This window comes from Heloderma suspectum, chromosome 5 (genome assembly GCF_057233095.1).
Source record: "Heloderma suspectum isolate Gila_16-S chromosome 5, 16-S_ref, whole genome shotgun sequence".
Lineage (NCBI taxonomy): Eukaryota > Metazoa > Chordata > Lepidosauria > Squamata > Helodermatidae > Heloderma > Heloderma suspectum.
In genome coordinates, this window is record NC_139462.1 from 36,419,834 (window position 1) to 36,439,657 (window position 19,824).

General features: G+C 41.1%; 1 protein-coding gene across 8 annotated transcripts in view; it reads right to left on the reverse strand.

Moving 5' to 3' along the window:
• Positions 1–2,518: 2,518 nt before the first annotated feature.
• TBCK (TBC1 domain containing kinase) overlaps positions 2,519–19,824 on the reverse strand; it is a 126,834-nt gene continuing 109,528 nt past the window's right edge. For all 8 annotated transcript variants that reach the window (XM_084855793.1, XM_084855787.1, XM_084855794.1 and 5 more), the window contains 2 exons: positions 17,732–17,891; positions 2,519–3,858 (listed from right to left, as the gene is read on the reverse strand). In XM_084855793.1, the coding sequence (XP_084711919.1) occupies positions 3,748–3,858; positions 17,732–17,891 (271 nt within the window). In that variant the 3' untranslated portion in view covers positions 2,519–3,747. The remainder of the gene's footprint in view (positions 3,859–17,731; positions 17,892–19,824) is intronic.

The window sequence follows — 19,824 nt, forward strand, 5'->3', positions numbered from 1 at the left end:
CCGCTCCCCTTCTCTTGTGTGTCATCCTTTAAATTTGCAATCCTGATAGTAACAGGGCCCATTGCTTTTTTATTGATGTGAGCCACTTTAGGAGACGACAATTGTCTGAAAAGTGGGATAAAAATGCAGTAAATAAATAAAGTGTAATTGTAACGAAGTACTAGATTGCAGCCTAAGCATGCAGTCCATTAACATGGAATTTGCCACTGGCTTCAATATGATTTGACCTGCAGTCTTAAAGCTTAAGAACATCCAAACCACCTATAGTAACTGGGGAGCCTGTGTGGTGTAGTGGTTAGAGTGTTGGACTGGTAAGACCAGGTTCAGTGAAGCTCACTGGGTGACTTTGGGCCAGTCACTGACTCTCAGCCTAACTTACTTCATAGGGTTGCTGTGAGGATAAAATGGAGAGGAGGAGGATCATACATCCCCCCTTGGACTCCTTGGAGGAAAAAGTTGGATATACATCTAACAAATAAATGGCAACGTTCTAAATAGGGTCCTGAGTCTCCATGAAATGGATCTGCCTTACTTTGACATCCTATGGTCCTTACCAATGTTCAACTTTAACATCAATGCTCTATTATCACTCAGCAGCTGGATTTTGGGAAAACTACAGATGTTCCAAAAAGTGCCAGAAAATGAATAGGCTAATTAAAGACTCCAAAGGATTAACTAAAGGTATGTTGGAAAGTAGGAACTAGACAAAACCAATCTAGTAATATGAAGGTGAGAAAGCTAAACCTTGTCTAATTCCTTGGGATCTACAATAACCAGTGCCCCTGAATCCCCATATACTGAAAGGTTTGTTATTGTAGCTAATATTAACAATTATCCAGCAGAAGAAAGATTTATTGTGCTACTTTTGTGCTCAGTGGCGCCAGAGTTATGTTCTCAATCCAGAAACAAGATAAAATTTCTCCTGACAGAGGTGCCTGAGAAAAGGTGGAGCCATGACTCATGCTGGAATCAGCTTACTGTGCTAATGCCAGGTAAATACATATTCGGCACAAAAACTTGTCCTTTGACAGCTGATGAAACATGCTTTGGAATACCTTGAGGGTGAAAGGGACTCCTCACCTCTGTTTTTCCTCAGAATGCTTATTTATCTGTATACTTATTTTGTTTGGGAACTAAGAAAAATAGAAAGGATACTGGCAATATCTACAATTGCATTGCAGGCTCTTGACTACATTGTTAGGGCCAGCCCTGTTTACCTTTTTGATGTTTTGTCCACTGCAGATGACGGCAAAGTGTCCCAACTAGCTTCATAGGTTTAGTCACCTACAGATATATCAGACTTAGTCATATTTAGAGGAGACCCAATGGGTCTTAAGTCACATTGATTTCAGTGAGTCTACTCAAAGTCTGAATCCAACCTTATACTTTTGGCCAATTAATTAGTCACACAGCAAAATGGAAGGGGGAAAGGATCCATACTTGGCAGCGCAGGAGGAAGTCTTTGCCCTATCCTTAGTAAAAATGAACGGGGGTAAAGACAACCCCTTCCCCCAAACCCTGACAAACACTGAGGCAACAGGGCTGCACATGTATGATTCCTTCAAGCTGCAGCAGGCAATAGCATCCAGGGCTAACTTGAGAGGGATGAACTCTCCCCAGCACAGAAAGAGCTCTGATCACTTTCCAAGCCAATGCAAGGCTCAAGTAATAACCTGGCCACCAGTTTCCAAAATAGCCCCTTCAGTAATGGACTATGGGGGCCAATGCTGGGGAGAAACAAAACCCCCTCCACTCCCTCCCATCACTGATCCCACCTCCAGCCAGGTAAGCAGAGGATGAGGTGGTTTGAGGATGGAGGTGACTGGCAGGATGGGAAACTGGGGGTTCTTCTCCAGTCCTGATTTTAATCTTAGCTGGAGAAGAATTCAGGCCTTATAAAGCTCACCTTTTCTTTGAGGTGGCCTTCTCCAAGCCTGACTCGGAAGAACTTTATTGGCATCTCTAATACTCACCCTGGGCTCCAGCAGGGGAGGGAGGGACTTCTGTTGGCTGAAGGGGATAGAATGGTTTGCTGCTCACTTCTCCTCAGTCTAACACGCCCCTCCCGCCCCAATGTACAACCAACCTTGGCCCTTGAAAAAGTCAGCACTCCTCTAGCCGCAAACTACCTAGGGATTCAGCTGGGTCTCAGAGGAACTGTGTCCCACTGTACACTTTCTCTCAGCTGGCTCCCATTTCACCCTCTGCCCCAAGAGCTTTGGAAGGGGAGACTGGATGGGTAAAAGCCACTTGTGATCTAGAAAGGGAGCATGTGGTTTGCATTTGCCTTTTATCTAATGTCTTCATTTGGAAGTAGAGATCCAATGTAACATAAGGAACATTGTAAGCACGCTGAGCTACGGCAGTGTTCTGTTTGCCAAGTTAAAAAGCATACCATGATCTGAAACCCTAAATTAGGCAAACCCTCTTGTGCATTTTCAACACTTTACAGACCTTGACATCTTGTTAACCTTTACATTTGAAGAGAAAGGGAAACATGTATGAAAGTAGACTCCAATTATGGAAACAAAACACTCAGCACTTTATTTTCAACTTAATTTTTGATGAAAGCATTTAAGTGAGGTATGTCATAATATTGGAAAATATGGAGGTTATAGCACTGGGATGCCTCTCAAATGTGATCGTGTTCCTTTTGATGTTGTCTGTAAATTGACTGACCAGGGATACTCCTGCAGGAGCTTTAGCTTGCAAAAAGCACATTTTAATTACATTACAAAATCCAAGGCTCGTATCTGACAGGTTGGTGCACAAGGCTACGCTTTTTATCCAAAGCCCTTCTAGGTTGTAAAAATATTACAACCTGTACATTATAGGACAACAAAAAGTTAATTTTCCTATCATACTTTACATCAAAGTTAATAAAACAGTTTTCATGAATACTGAAACTCTACTTAAATGAAATATCTTACCAAGATCAAGGAAGTATCAATTCTTTCTATTGCCAAAGGTTTGGACAACTTTTTCCCATCTCTCATCTCCCCTGTCCAGAGATTAGCAATACCAGTTTATAGTAACAAATATTTCAAATGCAAATTATTCATATCTTTCGAACTTCTGAAGAGTAGAAGTTTATTGTTCCGCAAATAAATTTAAGAAAGTGATAGATTAAATTACATGGACAGAATTAAGGCTATTTCAATGACAGCTACAATAACACCACAATTTTAATAAGGGATGAATGAACAGATTACTATGAAAGGGTACCTTTGAAAAACTGAACAGCATGCTTTGGAGTCAATGTCTAGTTCATTTTTTGTTTGTCTGCTCATGTTCAAGGAATATACCTCCAGGAGAACAATAAGGCAAAATGATTCCTTGAAGGTGAAATGTGTGAAAGTTAAACACTTCTAATGCCCATATGAGTTGATTACATCTCATTAAGTGTTTGCTTTCGGAAACATTACTACTGAAATAATTCATGTAATTTCACATTAATACTTTGTCAGAATATGTACAGACTTCATAAACCCAACTGAACTACACTGCTGTATTGTTAGATGGATGTTGCTCAATTAGATGACAAAACTCTCAGTGAGATGACACCGTGCATTTTAAAGCTTCACAGTTTCATCCAGTAAAACTCTATGCCAAATGGTAAAAGAAAAATTCCTTTCCTGCAAAACAACTGTGGAAAGATAGTAATAATCTGTGTTGCTATTAGTACAGCAGAGGCTATAATGCCCTTACAAGTGTTCTCATAGTTGATAGTGACTTCAGATTTTTGGCTCATATTTGTGGAGAAGGAACGGTCAGCAAACCAGTTGGCTTGATTTTGTTTATGCCTCCATCCAGAATGCAAACCCTTGGATATTTGATTTTCACCAGATGAGCTGCAAACTGAAGCAGAAAGACTCTATATAAGAATGCTGCATACATATTATTTCAATATATGCACATACACTTTACAACAGGTGTGGGGAACCTCAGGTCTGAGGTCCCAGTCCAGCCCTTCAGAGTTGTCCAGATAGCCACAACCTCTTTCCCGGGGACAACCTTTTCCCCAACCACCATTTATTTGGTGTTTTCCTTGCTTTTGTGCAGTCCCTCCACCCCCATTCTAAAAGGTTGAAATCCCTCTCCCAAAGCTTAGTTACTGTCAGTAAGAGTTTTAAAACACAATATGCTGGGTCTTTTTAAGTTTTTTGGCCCCACCCCTTTGCCTTTGGCTCCACCCATCAGTGGAATGCAGTTCCCAAGGGACCAGCCAAGCGATGGAACATGAAGAGGGTAACAGACTGACAACCCAAACACAGTTGTATTGTAGTGGTGTTTTTGTTTTTCTTTAAAATTGTTCTAACTGAAAACCAGTAAAAACACTGATTAAAAATATATGCAGATACACTTCAGTAAACAGTAGGAAGATGGCTTAAGATATCTATATTATCCTGTTAATCAAACAACAATTTTGCCTTATTAAATTATTTCAAAGCGATCTGATTAGGTTTGTCTGTAAGAAATAGTACACCTATAGTAGATTATGAACTCCTTTTTACACAGGGAAGCGACCCACAGCCCAGGGGTAGAACACTTGCGGAAGGTCCCAGGCTCAATCCCTGGCAAAAAAGGATCTGGAGAATGACTGCCAAACAGTAGGCAATACTGGGCTGGATGGACAAATAGTTTCACCTGGCATAAAGCAGCTTCCTAACTTCTCACTATGAAACCCCTTCCGTTCACAGAACTACTGGATCCAAGCCTCTCTGTTTTAGCTCTGCAATTAGCAATAGCTGAATGTAAAATGGCAAAAGACATTGCATCTGCACTGATGTATATATACAGGTCACCACATAGTAGCTTTAAAATTCTCCCTGTGGTCGTGCATCCATTTGGATGCAGCAACTTTGACTGGGGTATTTTTCATGTGTCGGGAGGGAGGGAGGGAGGGAGGGAGGGAGGAAGGAAGGAATCTATGTGGAGAGTCACTGAACAACAGCATCTTACCAAGTGGAAAAAGCAGCCACTAGGAACAAAATGAATTCTTTATGGCAGCTATTTCATGTGCACTCCCAAACATTTGCCTTGGCCAAGGAAAGAGCTATGTTATGCTGTTTTTTCTGCAGCAAATATATTGTGTGGAAGAAGCACTGGTGTTTCTCTCAGCAATGGCAAGTTCTCCTAACTCTCAGATTTCGCACTCATAATGGCATTCAATTACATATTCAACTGGTAAAACAAACAAACAAACAAACAAACAAAAAACCCAGGAATTGTTACTGTAGCTATTACAGTTGTCAAGAAAATGTACTATAAAGTTAGCCTGACAATAGTGGAGACTGAAGACAACCTCCAATGGCTTACAGGATTATGACATCATTGTTTACATTCTTCTGCCATTTCTAATCAATTTGAAGCGTATTCCACTCGGTTTTCACACTCTTTTCTGCTTTTGTTGCTAGCTCTGCCACCACCTGTCAGGCCCCCAAATCCTGTCACATCCTGAAGGTGAGCAAGCTGTAGTATTTTAGATGGGGAAATGATGGGGACTGTTTCTCCAGCAATTGTTACTGAGCTGAACTCTCACTGTGTCTCCTCCTGCCTTTCCTGATCAATCTGCTGTCACGTTTTTACAGGCCACAAATATCTTGCCTTTCGACAATCTGTGGACCACCACAGGGAAGGCCGTGTTCCTGGTCACCACAGGTTTAACCTCCATCGTCATGGGCACCCAAGAATAGAGTCTCCAAAATGACTGTAGAGACTGAGCCGGCTTACGTGGGAATGCACCAGGGATGGGCAACGTGCAGGCCCTTGCTGCCCTACTGAAATCTGTGGCAGTGGCAAAAATAAGTGTTTGCCACCGGATTTCAGCAGCAAACCACTATAGAAGGTAAAAATAGCCAAATGTTGCTTTTCTAAAGAGTGCGGCCCACATGAATGTGGCCTGCAAGCAGGAGGGGGGGCATGTGGGGTGGAAATGCGCCCCAACACCCCCCAATTGCCCACCCCTGGAGTAGATGGTCCTTCAAGTACTTATGTACTCTGCAGCTCTTGTTTACATTTATTAAGATGGATCCTAACTATCATGTCTCATGTGAGAAAACCACATGGAAGTCATCCCTTATTGACAATCACAACTGAAATACATCCAGCTACTACCCTTTAATGGTGAGGGAAATTCATGTACTGTAAAATTTAAAATGTGAAAATCACCTTGTGAATGTGTAAGTGCCTAAGAGTAATAAATATAAAACTTATCATTTTTTCATTGAACCCACTAAAAAAAGGATCTTTGCCCCAGCTGACAAAAGAAGTCCATTAAAAAGGAATTGTAATCCAAATCAGAAAGCAGGCTAACAGAGCTACTCTTATGATCTTGCATGCACGCAAACAAAAATAATTCATTGCTGCTTGTCTGTATGTCATAAGAGGGAATTTCTTTGCTTCCTTTTTATGTTGGGCTTCAATTGGGTGTGGAGTTTTCTGCATGATCTATGTAATTTTATATCTGTATAGACAGTGACACAGTTGATCACAAATGCAGTGTTTAGTGTCACTGCTATTAGACAAATTGCTTCAATCTTGGCATCTCTCTCTCCATTCAGGTTGGAGCCAAATCAATACAAGTTGAAGAGCTGACTGTTCTACACTCACCTGGGGTAAAATACTGCAACAACATGGGCAGGGCAAAAGTGTGGCCCGTCCTCTCTGACCTTTCAGCAAAGACTCTGGTTATGTCTTCCTTTAACTACCGCAACCGTCTCTTTCATAGCCTGTTGTCCCAAATCCAGAACTCTGCTGTCAAAATAATTCTCCAATCCCACCGCTCTACTAATTGATACCTCTCTTTCAATCTCTCCACTGGCTTCCTGTTCCTTCTTGGAACCTGCACAAATTCCTTGTCTTTGCCTTTAAAGGCCTGCATGGCCTTGACATCTCCCATCTCTTTACTCTCATGTCTTAATATACCTTTCCAGTGACCTTCACTCTTCCAGTTCCATCATTCTCAGGCTTCTGAAGGTCTCCTTCCCCCTCAGATTGCCTTCCAGAACACCAACATGAACAATGCACTTCTCATTTTCTTCAGGTCTCTCAAAAATCACCTATTCCAAGAAGCGCTCGGCACAACGCACTAATCCCCACATCCCAACTGGTAACTTAAGCTGAAGTATTTGTAACTGAAATTAAACCACAATGTTTCCCTGCCAACATCTCCTCTAGTGTTGAATTTAGACTGTAAGCTCCTTAATGGAGTGACCTATCCTGCTGATCTCTGTAAACGCACCATACACTTTGATGATGCTATATAAACAAATGACAACAGCTGAGCCAATCTCATGGGTCTTTTCTACTCAATTGCCAGTGTGGCAGGAAAGGAGATGAATGCTTGGATTAGAAAATTCGATGCAGTCAGCTGTCCACCCATGTGGCTACAGCAAGGACAGGCAACACACATGTGCCCCCCAGCCTTTTCTGAGGCCCCCATTGCCAAAATCAGTGGTGTGGCGGCACCAAAAAACCTGGCAATTTTCCGCCAAACTGTGGCAGTGCGGTGGTAGCAATAAACGACTATATTCCTTTAAACTGGATTAAGGGGGCATGTGTGTATATAGATCTGCAGCCTTTGAGATCCATTAATCATCGTGTGAAATACCAGAAGAATTCTCCTCCATACTTTAGTCAGTTTTTCATGACTATGGCTTCCATTTATCTGAAAGGCAACTGTGTGTGCTGCAGGATTTGCTTCTCGTTCCAGTTGATAAATCCTGTGCCAGGTTGTTCTTTTGTAATGCTGAAGTAATCACAATGTAGGCTTTCACTGCAGCTTTGACAAATGACCCTTTTAAACCTCCGGATGGGATGAGGGGCTGCTGGGAGACCCATAGCAACCAGGCTGGAAAGGACAATGGTGACAACTGGTAAAATATTAGAGGGAGGAGAGAGGAGTAATGCAGATGAAGAGCAGTGCATTTGCTAGCTGGGTGGTCTGGAGCAGGATGGAACACTGCAGAGGAAAGAGATACCACAGGCCTGGATAGAAACGGGCAGAATATGAAATGTGACTTGGAGGTAGGAGGTCTTGAAAATAAAATCCAGCAAAACGATGGAAAAGGAACAAGGATGAAGTGTTCGTGTGTGTGTGTCTGCATCCTTCTTGCCAGACAGTGCAATAGATGTAATTCAGAATGGGGAAGAATCACTATCAATAAAAAGGAAAGCAGTCCCCCGCTCCTGCTCCCAAATAACCATGTTAGATCAGATCTAGACTCCATCTAGGTTATTATCCTACAGCATCAAAATAGATAGTTGGGGCCCTACTCAACTATCTATTTTTTAAATATGGTATTGTATTTTAAATTTTTGCTCTGCTGTTAGCTTCTGTTTGGTTATTTTTATCTTGTAGTTTTAAACTTGTAAACTTTTATCTTGCATTTTATCATCTGTATTTTATTATCTTATATTTTATGGTTTCAATTGTTGTGAACAACCCAGAGAACTTCCACTATTGGGCGGTATAAAAATGTAATAAATAAATATATTCTCTCTCTCTCTCTCTCTTACTTCCTACCCAGATCTCCCTGCTGTGTAGGAAATCTCTTCCAACCTGCATGTGGCAATGTGTGCACACAATGAACAAACAAACATGCATTTCTCACAGGTGATGGCATATATATCCAAGCTACTACCTGGACATAATATCACTTTCCATCTGATACATCCTTCAAAGTAAAATACTTCTTGAATGGCATTTGCAATTATTGTCACTATGGCATCACTGGTATGCAAGGTGCTTTATAGAGTACAGTGTCCCTACTCCAAGAGGATTACAACTGAAAAGTCAACATACAGGGAAAGAAGAGTGTGGCAAACTAGGAAAGAATGTGTAATTATCTGAGTTGTACATACTTAGCCTTAGTTACAGGATTAGTTACGGTAGGGCTTCCCTTCCCAACCTGGTGCTCTCCATATGACAACTCTCATTGTACTGAGCCCGCATCAACCATGTTGGATGGGGATGATGGGAGTTGTAGTCTGACACAGTAGTCTGGGAGTTGTAGTCTGGATGGCACTGGAAAGCTAGAGTAGGGCATGGAAGTAGGAGGTTGTGCCATTTTCTCTTCTTAACAATGATACTAAATTATGGACATCATTATTGACTAGCACCTCAAATTTTGGCAGGTTAAACACCAACATAATTATGTATGTAACTGCAGAGATTAAAATCAGAAGCTCAGACAGTTTTTTGTACTGTTTGATTTCTCGTCTCCAAAGACACAATATGTACTTTGTAACAACAACAACAGCAACAAAGGTTAAAGGGTTATTTCTGGTATGTATATCGCTAGAGGGAAAGAAGGACAATCATTCCAAGTATTTACAGGGACTTCTAAAACTTTCTCTCATGGCGTATGTCTGTATAACTATCATGAAGTTAACCTAGAAAAGAAAAAAACAAGTGCCAAGGGGACGGGAAATCTTACAAAAAGATGAAGCATGGATATGGTGAATAAATGGATATAAATAGATATATCAGAATAAAGTAAATATGATTGGAAACAATTATATAGAATCCTATTTAGAGGCTTGGAGTGGAACTTCTCATTGGCTGCATTCACACAACATGCTAACCAACACTCAGTGGTTGAATGTGGGTTGTTGAACCATGGGTTGTTTGTTCAACGATGGATTAGCATGTTGTCCAAACCCAGGACATTTTCTGCAGGGTGCCTTAACTGTGCAGTGTGGCTTGTTAACCACCTTGAACAACCCAACAACAAACCATGGGTTCTCAAGGTGGCTTGTTTGAGAAAAATAAGCCACTGAGTGTGGGTTAGCATATTGTGTCAACCCAGCAGGAAGATAAAAAAAGGAGCTACACATTGTTTTCCAGACAATGCCTTAATTTTATCATAAGTAGGAAGTTTCAGAGGGTTGAGTTTCTGTTTTATGTTCCCTGATGCCAGCTACTGAACTTGCGTGTAAAGGCAGGCTGTTTCCCATAAGTGTTTTCTTTTTCTTTCTTTTTTTGCATTTCCAACATCTATAAAACCAAACACAAAAGCAACACTGACTCATAGAAGTGATTTTAAAATGCCTCTCTTTCACTTTTGGCCCTGTATTTAACACACTGAAAAGTGAAATGATTCAAGATGGAATGCTGTACTTAAGTTGCAAACCTAAGCACACTTTCTTGGGAGTAAGCACTACTGAATATAACAGGACTTACTTCTGTGTAAACATGCACAGGAATAAGCTGGTAGTGTAATTTGTGAAAATGCTCTTAGACTTAGCATTTAAAGAAAGAACATTTAATATTATATACAGTGAAAGCAGATTTCTAGACACAATTCATAAAGGATAGCCTATCAACGGCTCTTGGCCATGACAGCTATGTAGAGGCAATATCTTTCCTTCTACATCCAATGCTCAGGCTGTGAGTACCATTGTTTATGTAGCCATGCACAAGTGGGAAGTATCAGCATGCTTGGAAGAGCCTCAAGGTTTACAAAAATACAAAAAACAACCGCCACCACCCTTTAGGCACAAAATAACCCTAAGGGAAGGGAATCCCCTTAACAGCTCAGTGAGCATTGGATGTGCTCAGTGGCCACAAAATGCTGTTGGAACATTTTATCACAGGTTCTACCTGTTCCACTTAGTATTGGATGTGGGGACAAACAACAGGAGTGCTGTGGTCATGCTGCACTTTTAGGTTTCCTGGATTCACCTGTCTGGCCATTGTTGGAAACTAGGATGCCGGACTAGATGTGCTTTTTTCTGATTCAGTTGGGTTCTTCTTATGATCTAAGTTTATTACTAAGGTTCCAGAGTGGCACTTTGAAACAATACTCCACGGCTATCTTAAAGCAGAACAGCACTGTGTGAAATACCTATGTATGTTTATCAAAATCTCCACAGTTATGCAGATGAAGTACTTCACTGATGTGAGGGAGCCCGCTTCAGGACTTCAAAACCAATCTCATCTGATGGAAGTTCTTATATATTAGTGTTAATGTGCCCAACACTGTATTGGCCAGCCTTATAAAGTGGCTGGTACTGATTGGCCAGCCACTGTATATGGCTGGCCGATCCCCCAGTTGTCCTTTCTGCTTGTCATTGTTGGGAAGGTAGAGGGTGCCTTCACTGCTTTGTTCCTCCTCTGCTCCCATTGATTAACAACTTGATTCAAGGGATACTGGACACTGTCATTGTCCAGTGTCCACACTCCGGACACTGTCAAAGCCCCTTTCAAGGCTAAACACAGATCATTACATGAGCTTCCAAAGGGTGTCCTTCAGCTACTGAGTCCAGCTAGCTTCCATCTACCTATGTATTATGGGTAGGGATGGCGGAGAATTTCTCCCCGAAACTTCGGGGGGCCGAGCGCCAACGTGTTCGGCCCCCCGAACAAGTTTCAGGGAGAAATTCTTCGCCCCCCCCTGCCCCCCGCACCCCCCCGGGACGGGACTTACCTTTGGCGAATGTCCCTCCTGGCGGTGGGTCCGGCCGGCAGTTCGTCGGGTCTTCGTCCGGGGCGGGAGCGGCAGCCAGTCTTTCGACCGGCTGCCGCCACCGCCATTCTAATAAAAGAAAGAAAAAAAAACGCCCCCGTGATAGGCTATGTGACGATTAACGTAGCCTATCACGGCTAGATTTGCAAAGTCAGCCGTGATAGGCTACGTAAATCGTCACGTAGCCTATCACGGGTGACTTAAAAAAAAAAGCGCGTACGGATAATGGCAGCCCCCATAGGGAGCCGCCATTCCCGTTCCTTATTTGGTCGCTGTAGTCCACGTAAAGATTTGTGTACGTGCTTTTTTTTTTTTTTTTTTAAGTCACCCGTGATAGGCTACGTGACGATTTACGTAGCCTAGCACGGCTGACTTTGCAGATCTAGCCGTGATAGGCTACGTTAATCGTCACGTAGCCTATCACGGGGGCGTTTTTTTTTTTTTTAAACTTTTAATTTCGCGGCCGGGCGAGGCGAGGCGCCTCCTCCCCGGCCTGAATTTCGGCCGGGCGAGGCGGGAAGCCTCCCCCCCGGCCTGAACTTCACGGGGGGAGCAGCGAAGCACCTCCCCCCCACCGCGAAAAGCTGCGAGACCAGGTAAGTGACTTTCGTGCACCCCTAATTATGGGGATAGAATTAGGGCAAAGTAGTAGAAGTATGAATGTGGGTGCCTTCGTGAGTGTAACAGAAAGAGGAAAGAAAAGAAGAATGAGAAGGAAAATAAGGACACCGAGAGTTAAAACTAAACCCAATCCTCCCCACCCCCTTATTAAGACTCATTTAATCTAAATATCCATAAACTGAAAACAGTGGTAAAATTTAAGCAAATGCTAAAAGCTTATAGAGTGTAGCTATACAAATTCATTTAAAAACCTTTTCTTTCTCCTGAACACACTCATCTGCTTTTGAATGCATAGTGCAGTTCTGACTATTTATGTTATACTCATGTATCAGAAGCTAAAATCCTTTGTTTACAATTCAACTGTCAACCCTCATGTTCCTCGATAGATGATTTGTCGAATTATGTTTATGCCAGACCGCTGTAAGCAGTAAAACCTCACAGCTTTCAAGTATGTTGGTACATTAGACACATCATGTTCTCAAAATGTATACAATAGAGATTCCATTAAGAGAGGGGGAAACTTTTCAGCAGTAAATGGATTAAAGCCAAATCCTTTTACTTAATTTATCATACTCATAGTCAAGTGTATAGCAAGGAATAATGGAAGGTTTGGGAAACGGCTGGTAGAAATACACTGATAGAAAAGTGATAGTAGTTTTATACTTCATGTATTTAGCCTTGGGGCTTCTTGGGATCATAGTCTTAAATGAGTTAATTAAGTAATAATGTGTAAGGAATTATGGTCAGCTAATATCTTGATGTAGGAAATCCAGAATGTGGTCAACCAACCCTCCATTGTCCTATCACCATACAACCCCGTGTTTAGAATTCACAGAGGTAAGCAACAAGTACTAGACACTTACTGAATTTGGTATTTAAATTTTATAAAAGGTAAAAATATTTAATGCAATTACATAATTTCAAACATGTTTAGTTACTGGCTGTTCTGCATCGATTCCACACATCATGGTGTACCCTAAAGTGTACATGTGGGCTTCTAGATATTATTGGACTTCAATTTCCATCAATCCCAGCCAGTATGGTCAATGGCCAGGGATGATGGGAGCTGTAGCAACAATATCCTAGAGGCCACAATTTCCCGACCCTCGCCTTAGGCCTTTGTTATTTTTTTGCAGATGACTATTTATTCAACAATGTTTAAGAGTAAAGGTCCTCTAATCAATGACACTGAAAGCATTCAAACCCCTTCATGGATCACTGCCTTGCTGTGGCGAAGGGGCTTGCGTAACTCAGTGAAGCCATAAGCTATGCCGTGCAGGGCCACCCAAGACGGACAGGTCATGGCAGAGAGTTCTGACAAAATGTGGTCCACTGGAGAAGGAAATGGCAACCCACTCCAGTATTCTTGCCAAGAAAACCCCATGGAACGTATCACAAGGCTAAAAGATATGACGCCGGAAGATGAGCCCCTCAGGTCGGAAGGTGTCCAATATACTACTGAGGAAGAGCAGAGGGTATTTCCATGTAGCGCCAGAAAGAGTGAAGCGGCTGGGCCAAAGCCGAAAGGACACTCACCTGTGGATGTGTCTGGTGGTGAAAAGAAAATCCGATGGTGTAAAGAACTCCGATATGCAGACGATACTACCCTAATGGCAGAAAGCGAAGAGGATCTAAAGAGCCTCTTGATGAGGGTGAAAGAGGAGAGTACAAAAGCTGGTTTGAAACTCAACATTAAAAAAACTCAGATTATGGCATCTGGCCCCATCACTTCCTGGCATATAGAAGGGGAAGAAATGGAAGCTGTGACAGATTTTATTTTCTTGGGCTCCAAGATCACCGCAGACGGTGACTGTAGCCATGAAATTAAAAGACTCCTGCTCCTTGGGAGGAAAGCTGTGGCAAACCTAGACAGCATAGTAAGAAGCGGAGACATCACCTTGCCGACAAAGGTCCGTCTAATCAAAGCTATGGTTTTCCCAGTAGTAATGTATGGCTGTGAGAGCTGGACTATAAGGAAGGCTGAGCGTGAAGAATTGATGCTTTCGAACTGTGGTGCTGGAGAAGACTCTTACGAGTGCCCTGGACTGCAAGGAGGTCAAATCAGTCAATCCTGAAGGAAATCAACCCCGAGTGCTCATTGGAAGGACAGATACCGAAGCTGAAGCTCAACTATTGGCCACCTAATGCGAAGAGAAAATTCTCTGGAAAAGACCCTGATGCTGGGAAAGACTGAAGGCAAAAGGAGAAGGGGACGGCAGACGATGAGATGGCTAGATAGCATCACTGATGCAATGAATATGAACTTGAGCACGCTCCGGGAGAGAGCGCAGGACAGGAAGGCCTGGCATGCTATGGTCCATGGGGTCACAAAGAGTCGGACACGACTGAACGACTGAACAACAACGAAAGCATTCAAAATGTTTCCAAGATGTGGTTTGGCACTTAAAGAAGCACCGCCCCTGAAATATCAAGGCAATGAGTGAGATAAGTAGTAAGGAACACAGTATGGCAAAAATGCACTTTTTGTTCACTCAGGATCAAGGAAAAATTCCTTACATGCTCAACTAGTAAGGAATGTACACTTTCCACTCCATAATTTCAAGTATAAACAACAGGTATAAGGGCCCAACACACAAGGAGTTTAAAGATCCCATTGAACTACATAGATGGAAAATGTGATAAGAGATAAGGCTACCGTGGTCAGCATACTGTCAAGAGAGAATATTTCTAGGCTAACAACTTTAGCTTTAACCACACTAATTGTGGATTGAATTGTTTACTTAAAAAGTAGAAAGCATTTATTAAACAATTTCTCTAATCTAGCAAAGTGAAAAAATCTTGTTACTACGAAAGATTTCTTAGTATCTTGCTATAACAATGTATGTCTGTTTGTAAAATTCATTATAATGTGCTATAACCAGCTAGTGAGGAAAGAAGAAGTTTATAGGGCTTTTCTAAAGTACATAAAATAAGAATCATCATCAGAAGAGAAGGAGACATTTTATTTCTATAGCATCACTTTCCTTCTTACAACCTGGCGCTGTACAAGCAAGCATGTATTTGTGAAGTTTACATCAATATAATGACACACCAAATTTAAAAACATTTATAAAAGGAAAAAGGGAATGGAAATACACTAAAGGGAATCCAACAGTAAACTCCTAAAAGCCCACTGAAAAGGTGCTTATATTTCAACATTTTTCTTGCTTTTTTGTGTTGGGGATGGGGGAGATATTTTTTGCCCTACTGGACATTATATGGAAGATGTGTAACAGCTTCCTGACTGCTGTTTTAAAATGAACATCATTGATGGCTGGGGAGGGGCTGCTTAACCCTTTCCAATCATACCTTCCCCCACCCCGCAGCTCCAGGAGTGAAAAAAACAATTTGGGGAAGAATTTTGAGCTGAAAACAATGGCCCAGTAGGAGAACGTTAAGAAGTCTGTGGTCTCTGCTGTTTCTGTCTTTCTGGACTCAGTCTCCTGTGGCTGCTTCTCATTGATAAAAATAATAATTTTAAAATAACTGTTGGGGAGGTGTGATGTCCAGCCCAGCCCATAGATTCAGTAACCAGTATTTCAAGTGACTTTGCACTGAAAATGTGCTACAATGCTATTCTCACTTGCTGTTAACCAAATAATTCTCTTTAGCTGTCAAGCCAGAGGAACAGTTCCCACATGGAAGGGTCACCATACACATTTGGAAATATGTCAGTTTCAAAAGGGAAAGAGACACTTGCCGAAGCCAAGAATGTGTCATGTAGCCTTACTGCTTTGTAAGAAGCCAACAAAACCTCATGCAAAATCATGACAGACTTTTGTTTGGAGACAATTGCCCATCTCTCTTATGGCTAAAACTTCCATAAACTAACAAGAATTGTGATATTATGGTATAGTGATGTATGTTCGGTATTTAAACATTGTTCCATATAATGACAGGGTAACATTTCATTCACTTTTACAGGCCAAAATAAATTGGTGTGATGATCAAAAGTTCACTCCCCATAACTACAGACAGCTATAAAAACACAGGAGGGTAAAAAGTTCATTTTGCTTAGTAATCACCCTTTCTGGCTTGAGGTTCCAAACTTGAGTCCAAGAAAATGTTGTTCCCAGAGTAACAGAGAAAAGAATAGCTAATTATTACTGTCAACAGATTAATAAAGTTAAACCGGATCTTCTCTTTCCTATTAAGAGAATTGGTTCTGTGTTGCAAAAGGACAATCCTGTCATCAGTCTAAACCTACTCTCTTTTTTAGTACATGTGTGCAGAGACCTCAACACACAAATCAAGTAAAAATATCCAGTATTTTAATACCCGTGCTGAAACTCCCCTAGGAAATAAAGGAAATCCTCACCACCATCCAAACAAGTTTAGACCTTGTCATAATGCTGTGAGTTATTGCTGCTGATCCATTAACATATACTTATTAAAACATTTCAATACCATCCTTCCATTAAAAATTTCCAGGGCAGTTTACAGTAGCTCATAAAACACAAAACACTCACAACGTTACCTAAAAAAAACCAATTAACAATAAAACAGCTAACAGTCAGCACTAAAAACCACAAAAGAAATACAAAAATAACCACAGCAGAAGCATATGCTTCTGTGCACACCAACCAATCAGTTCATCTTTCCATTTTATTACTACTAGTGAAAACTTAAATACATTCTTCCATGTGCATCGTGGAACTGGTTCAACACATGAGAACAGATTCGTTTCTCAATAACTTAAAAAGATGTATGACCAGTCCTAGTCTTCTCTGAACTGAGAGTCCTCATGGCAGTCACACATGCAAGTTCAATACTCAATGACGGGATCATCAAGTGACGGTCTACTGGCATGCAAGACCTATTACAGAACTAATGCTACAGAATGATTTTTCATATTACATCACCTCAGTGAAGGCAGGTCACAAGTTCACTAACCTTGTGCAACTGGGAAAGAGATACTGACCACTGCTTATTTATTTGGAATCTATTTTGATTTCACAGTGCTTCAACACAGACTGTTAAATAGAAGTCAACTAAGAGTGTACAACTCATTTTACCAGATTAATGCCAGCCAGGGGATATGGGACTTGTAGTCTAACACATCTGGAGGCCACCACGTTGGGGAAGGCTATGCTTTGTTTTCTCTGTTGTACTTCATTTGAGTGGTGAACCTTCTGTAGAAGTGCCCGCACAATGTTTTGGACAGACATACAATCAACTTCTCCTGATTGTGCTTCTTGTTTGCATCCAAAGGGGCTGTGCACAGTGCTGATTCTGAAACCTTTGGAAACCACCTCCTTCTCTCTCTTCAGAGCACCATTTCAAGTGTAAAAAGAACTTTAAAAAATACTAAAATAGTGAACCAACATTTAATCCAATGCTTGGGGGATGGGCTGGGGAGAGACAGCCCAGTGTTTAAGCATAGATCATCAGCATAATATACACCATGATGAAGAATTATCACTCTGTTTTTTCATTACCTAGAGACTTTATAAAAGCACTTGAAATACAGATTTTCACCCAACCCATTTACGTGTGGCAACCCTAGTTAAAGTTGTATTTTGGATTTATTAAGCCGTGTTTGGTTATATAGAATTTTCTCCAGAAAGTTGCACACTTAGTACTACTTACCAATTATTGTTGTTGTTCTGAATAATATATATGACACACCAAAAACTTACCGAAACTGCGTTCTTTGCTACATGTCCTACAACCACAACAACTCTTCCTTTGAAGCTCTGAAGCGTGGAAGTAGCAGCACACTGGATGAACTCTCCTTCAGCAGTGAATGCTGATCCAAATGGGATATTGATGCTGCCGGATATATGCCCTCGATTAAAACTGGGCAAAGAGAGGATCTGTTAAGGAAATTAATGAGGAGGACGGGAAAAAACAAGTTCTGAATATGGAGATGGCATAAGGTGACTAACAGAATTGGATACTTTCTGAATGCTTCCACCAGACCCTGTTTGCTGGCTTTTAGTTTGTAATTCTTACACAGATATTATTTCTATGGTATTTGTATGTTGTTTAAGTAATTGCTATGTGTTTTTGTATACCGCCCTGGAATCCATTGGATGAAGGGAGGTTTAAAAATGTTTTAAATAAATAAAATAGTTATGCACTTCAGATATACTCTTGACTGGCACAGGGGTGAATTGTGACAGAGTTTCTGTTCACATTATTGGGAAGGCAAAGCAGGGGGAGCCTAAAGAGCCCTCTGAGTGAATGGCTGAGGTGCACAAGGAGAGAGCTCTCCTGAAATTGTCACTGTGCACATGAAATGGGGGGTGGGGGTGGGTAAAGAGCCCTGAGCAAGGAAGAGATGGATAACAAACCATATTCACATTGAATTCCAAAGAACAAAACCAGGTAGTCAGTGGGAAAATATACTACGGTTTGTGTGTTAAGAATATGGAATAGCCCACAATGAGAAATTGCAAGGGAAATTACATCGTAAGGGAAAGAGATCCTTAGCCATCTGGGAATATGCCAGGATGCAAGACAGAAAACCTCTGGTGGTTGGATTGAGCCCCTGGGACACCAGTTGCTTACTCCTATGTTAGGACCTTTAAATTTTTGGGTGTATTTTCATTCACTGTAAGAACAACAAGCTATCTTTTACATGGAATATACATTCTTCAGATAACACCCATGCTGAAAGAGCTACACTGGCTGCTGGTTTGCTAGTGAGCCAGGTTCAAGATATTATTATTGATATATGAAAACCCTAAACAACTTAGGTCCAGGTTATCTGAAAGATTGTCTCCCCTTATATAGACCCTTTAGACCACTAAGACCTTCAGGAGAAATACCATTATCCATGCCACATCCTGCAGAGTCCCATCTGGCAGCAAAACAGCAATGGGGCTTCTCTGTGGTGGTGTGCTCCCTCTGGAATAACCTCCCCTTTGTGACACATCAGGCACCAACAAGCATGTGCTCTGGATGATTATTGAAAATGTACTTGTTTACCCTGGCTTTTCTAAGCCATTCACTTGCCTAAATGCTGTTGTGCTTTTCTAATGATGTATTGTTTTATAATTTGTTGTAAACCACTTCAGGATTTTTAAAATGGGAAACAGTATATAAATATTTTTAAAATAAATGAAAGACACAGTTCCAAATATGACACATGGTGCTAACCAAGTTGTGTTTTTTCATCTGATACACGCATGCAGCAGCTTTGAGAGGTGCAGTGCCCAGAATCAAGGTAAGTTACTTTTCATTGAAATTGTTGCAAAACCATGACAGATTCTAAGATCTTGCATGAATTGACTCGCAAAGCCTTACAGTTAATGTAAGATTAATACTAGCATGGATTCCTTTAAAAATAATTCACATGAAAAGTTCCATTTGGATGACTGTCAAAATTACACTGTGGGAAATACAAGAGCAAAGTTTCTTACAAATCAACAAAAACGTGACCCAGCCCACTAGTTAAAGTAGTTCATTAATTTCTTCTAACTTGAAGGAACAATTATCTCTCACACAGCAAACATTACAGACCAATAAATCTATGGCTTCATCATAAATATTACAATATGGTATGATAACTGTAAAAGAAAGAGAACCCTTCATATGAACAGTACAAATGACTTAACCTTAATAAGGACAAATACATTTACTTTCGGTTACGGTAATTGCATTAGTATACAACTGTGCATACTTTTAAACATTTTTTGTATTCTTTCTAATCTTAAATGACCATCTTAACTATTCCAGTGCTGAGATGATTATAGGAGCTAGACATTTATGCAAGGGAGTTAAAGAA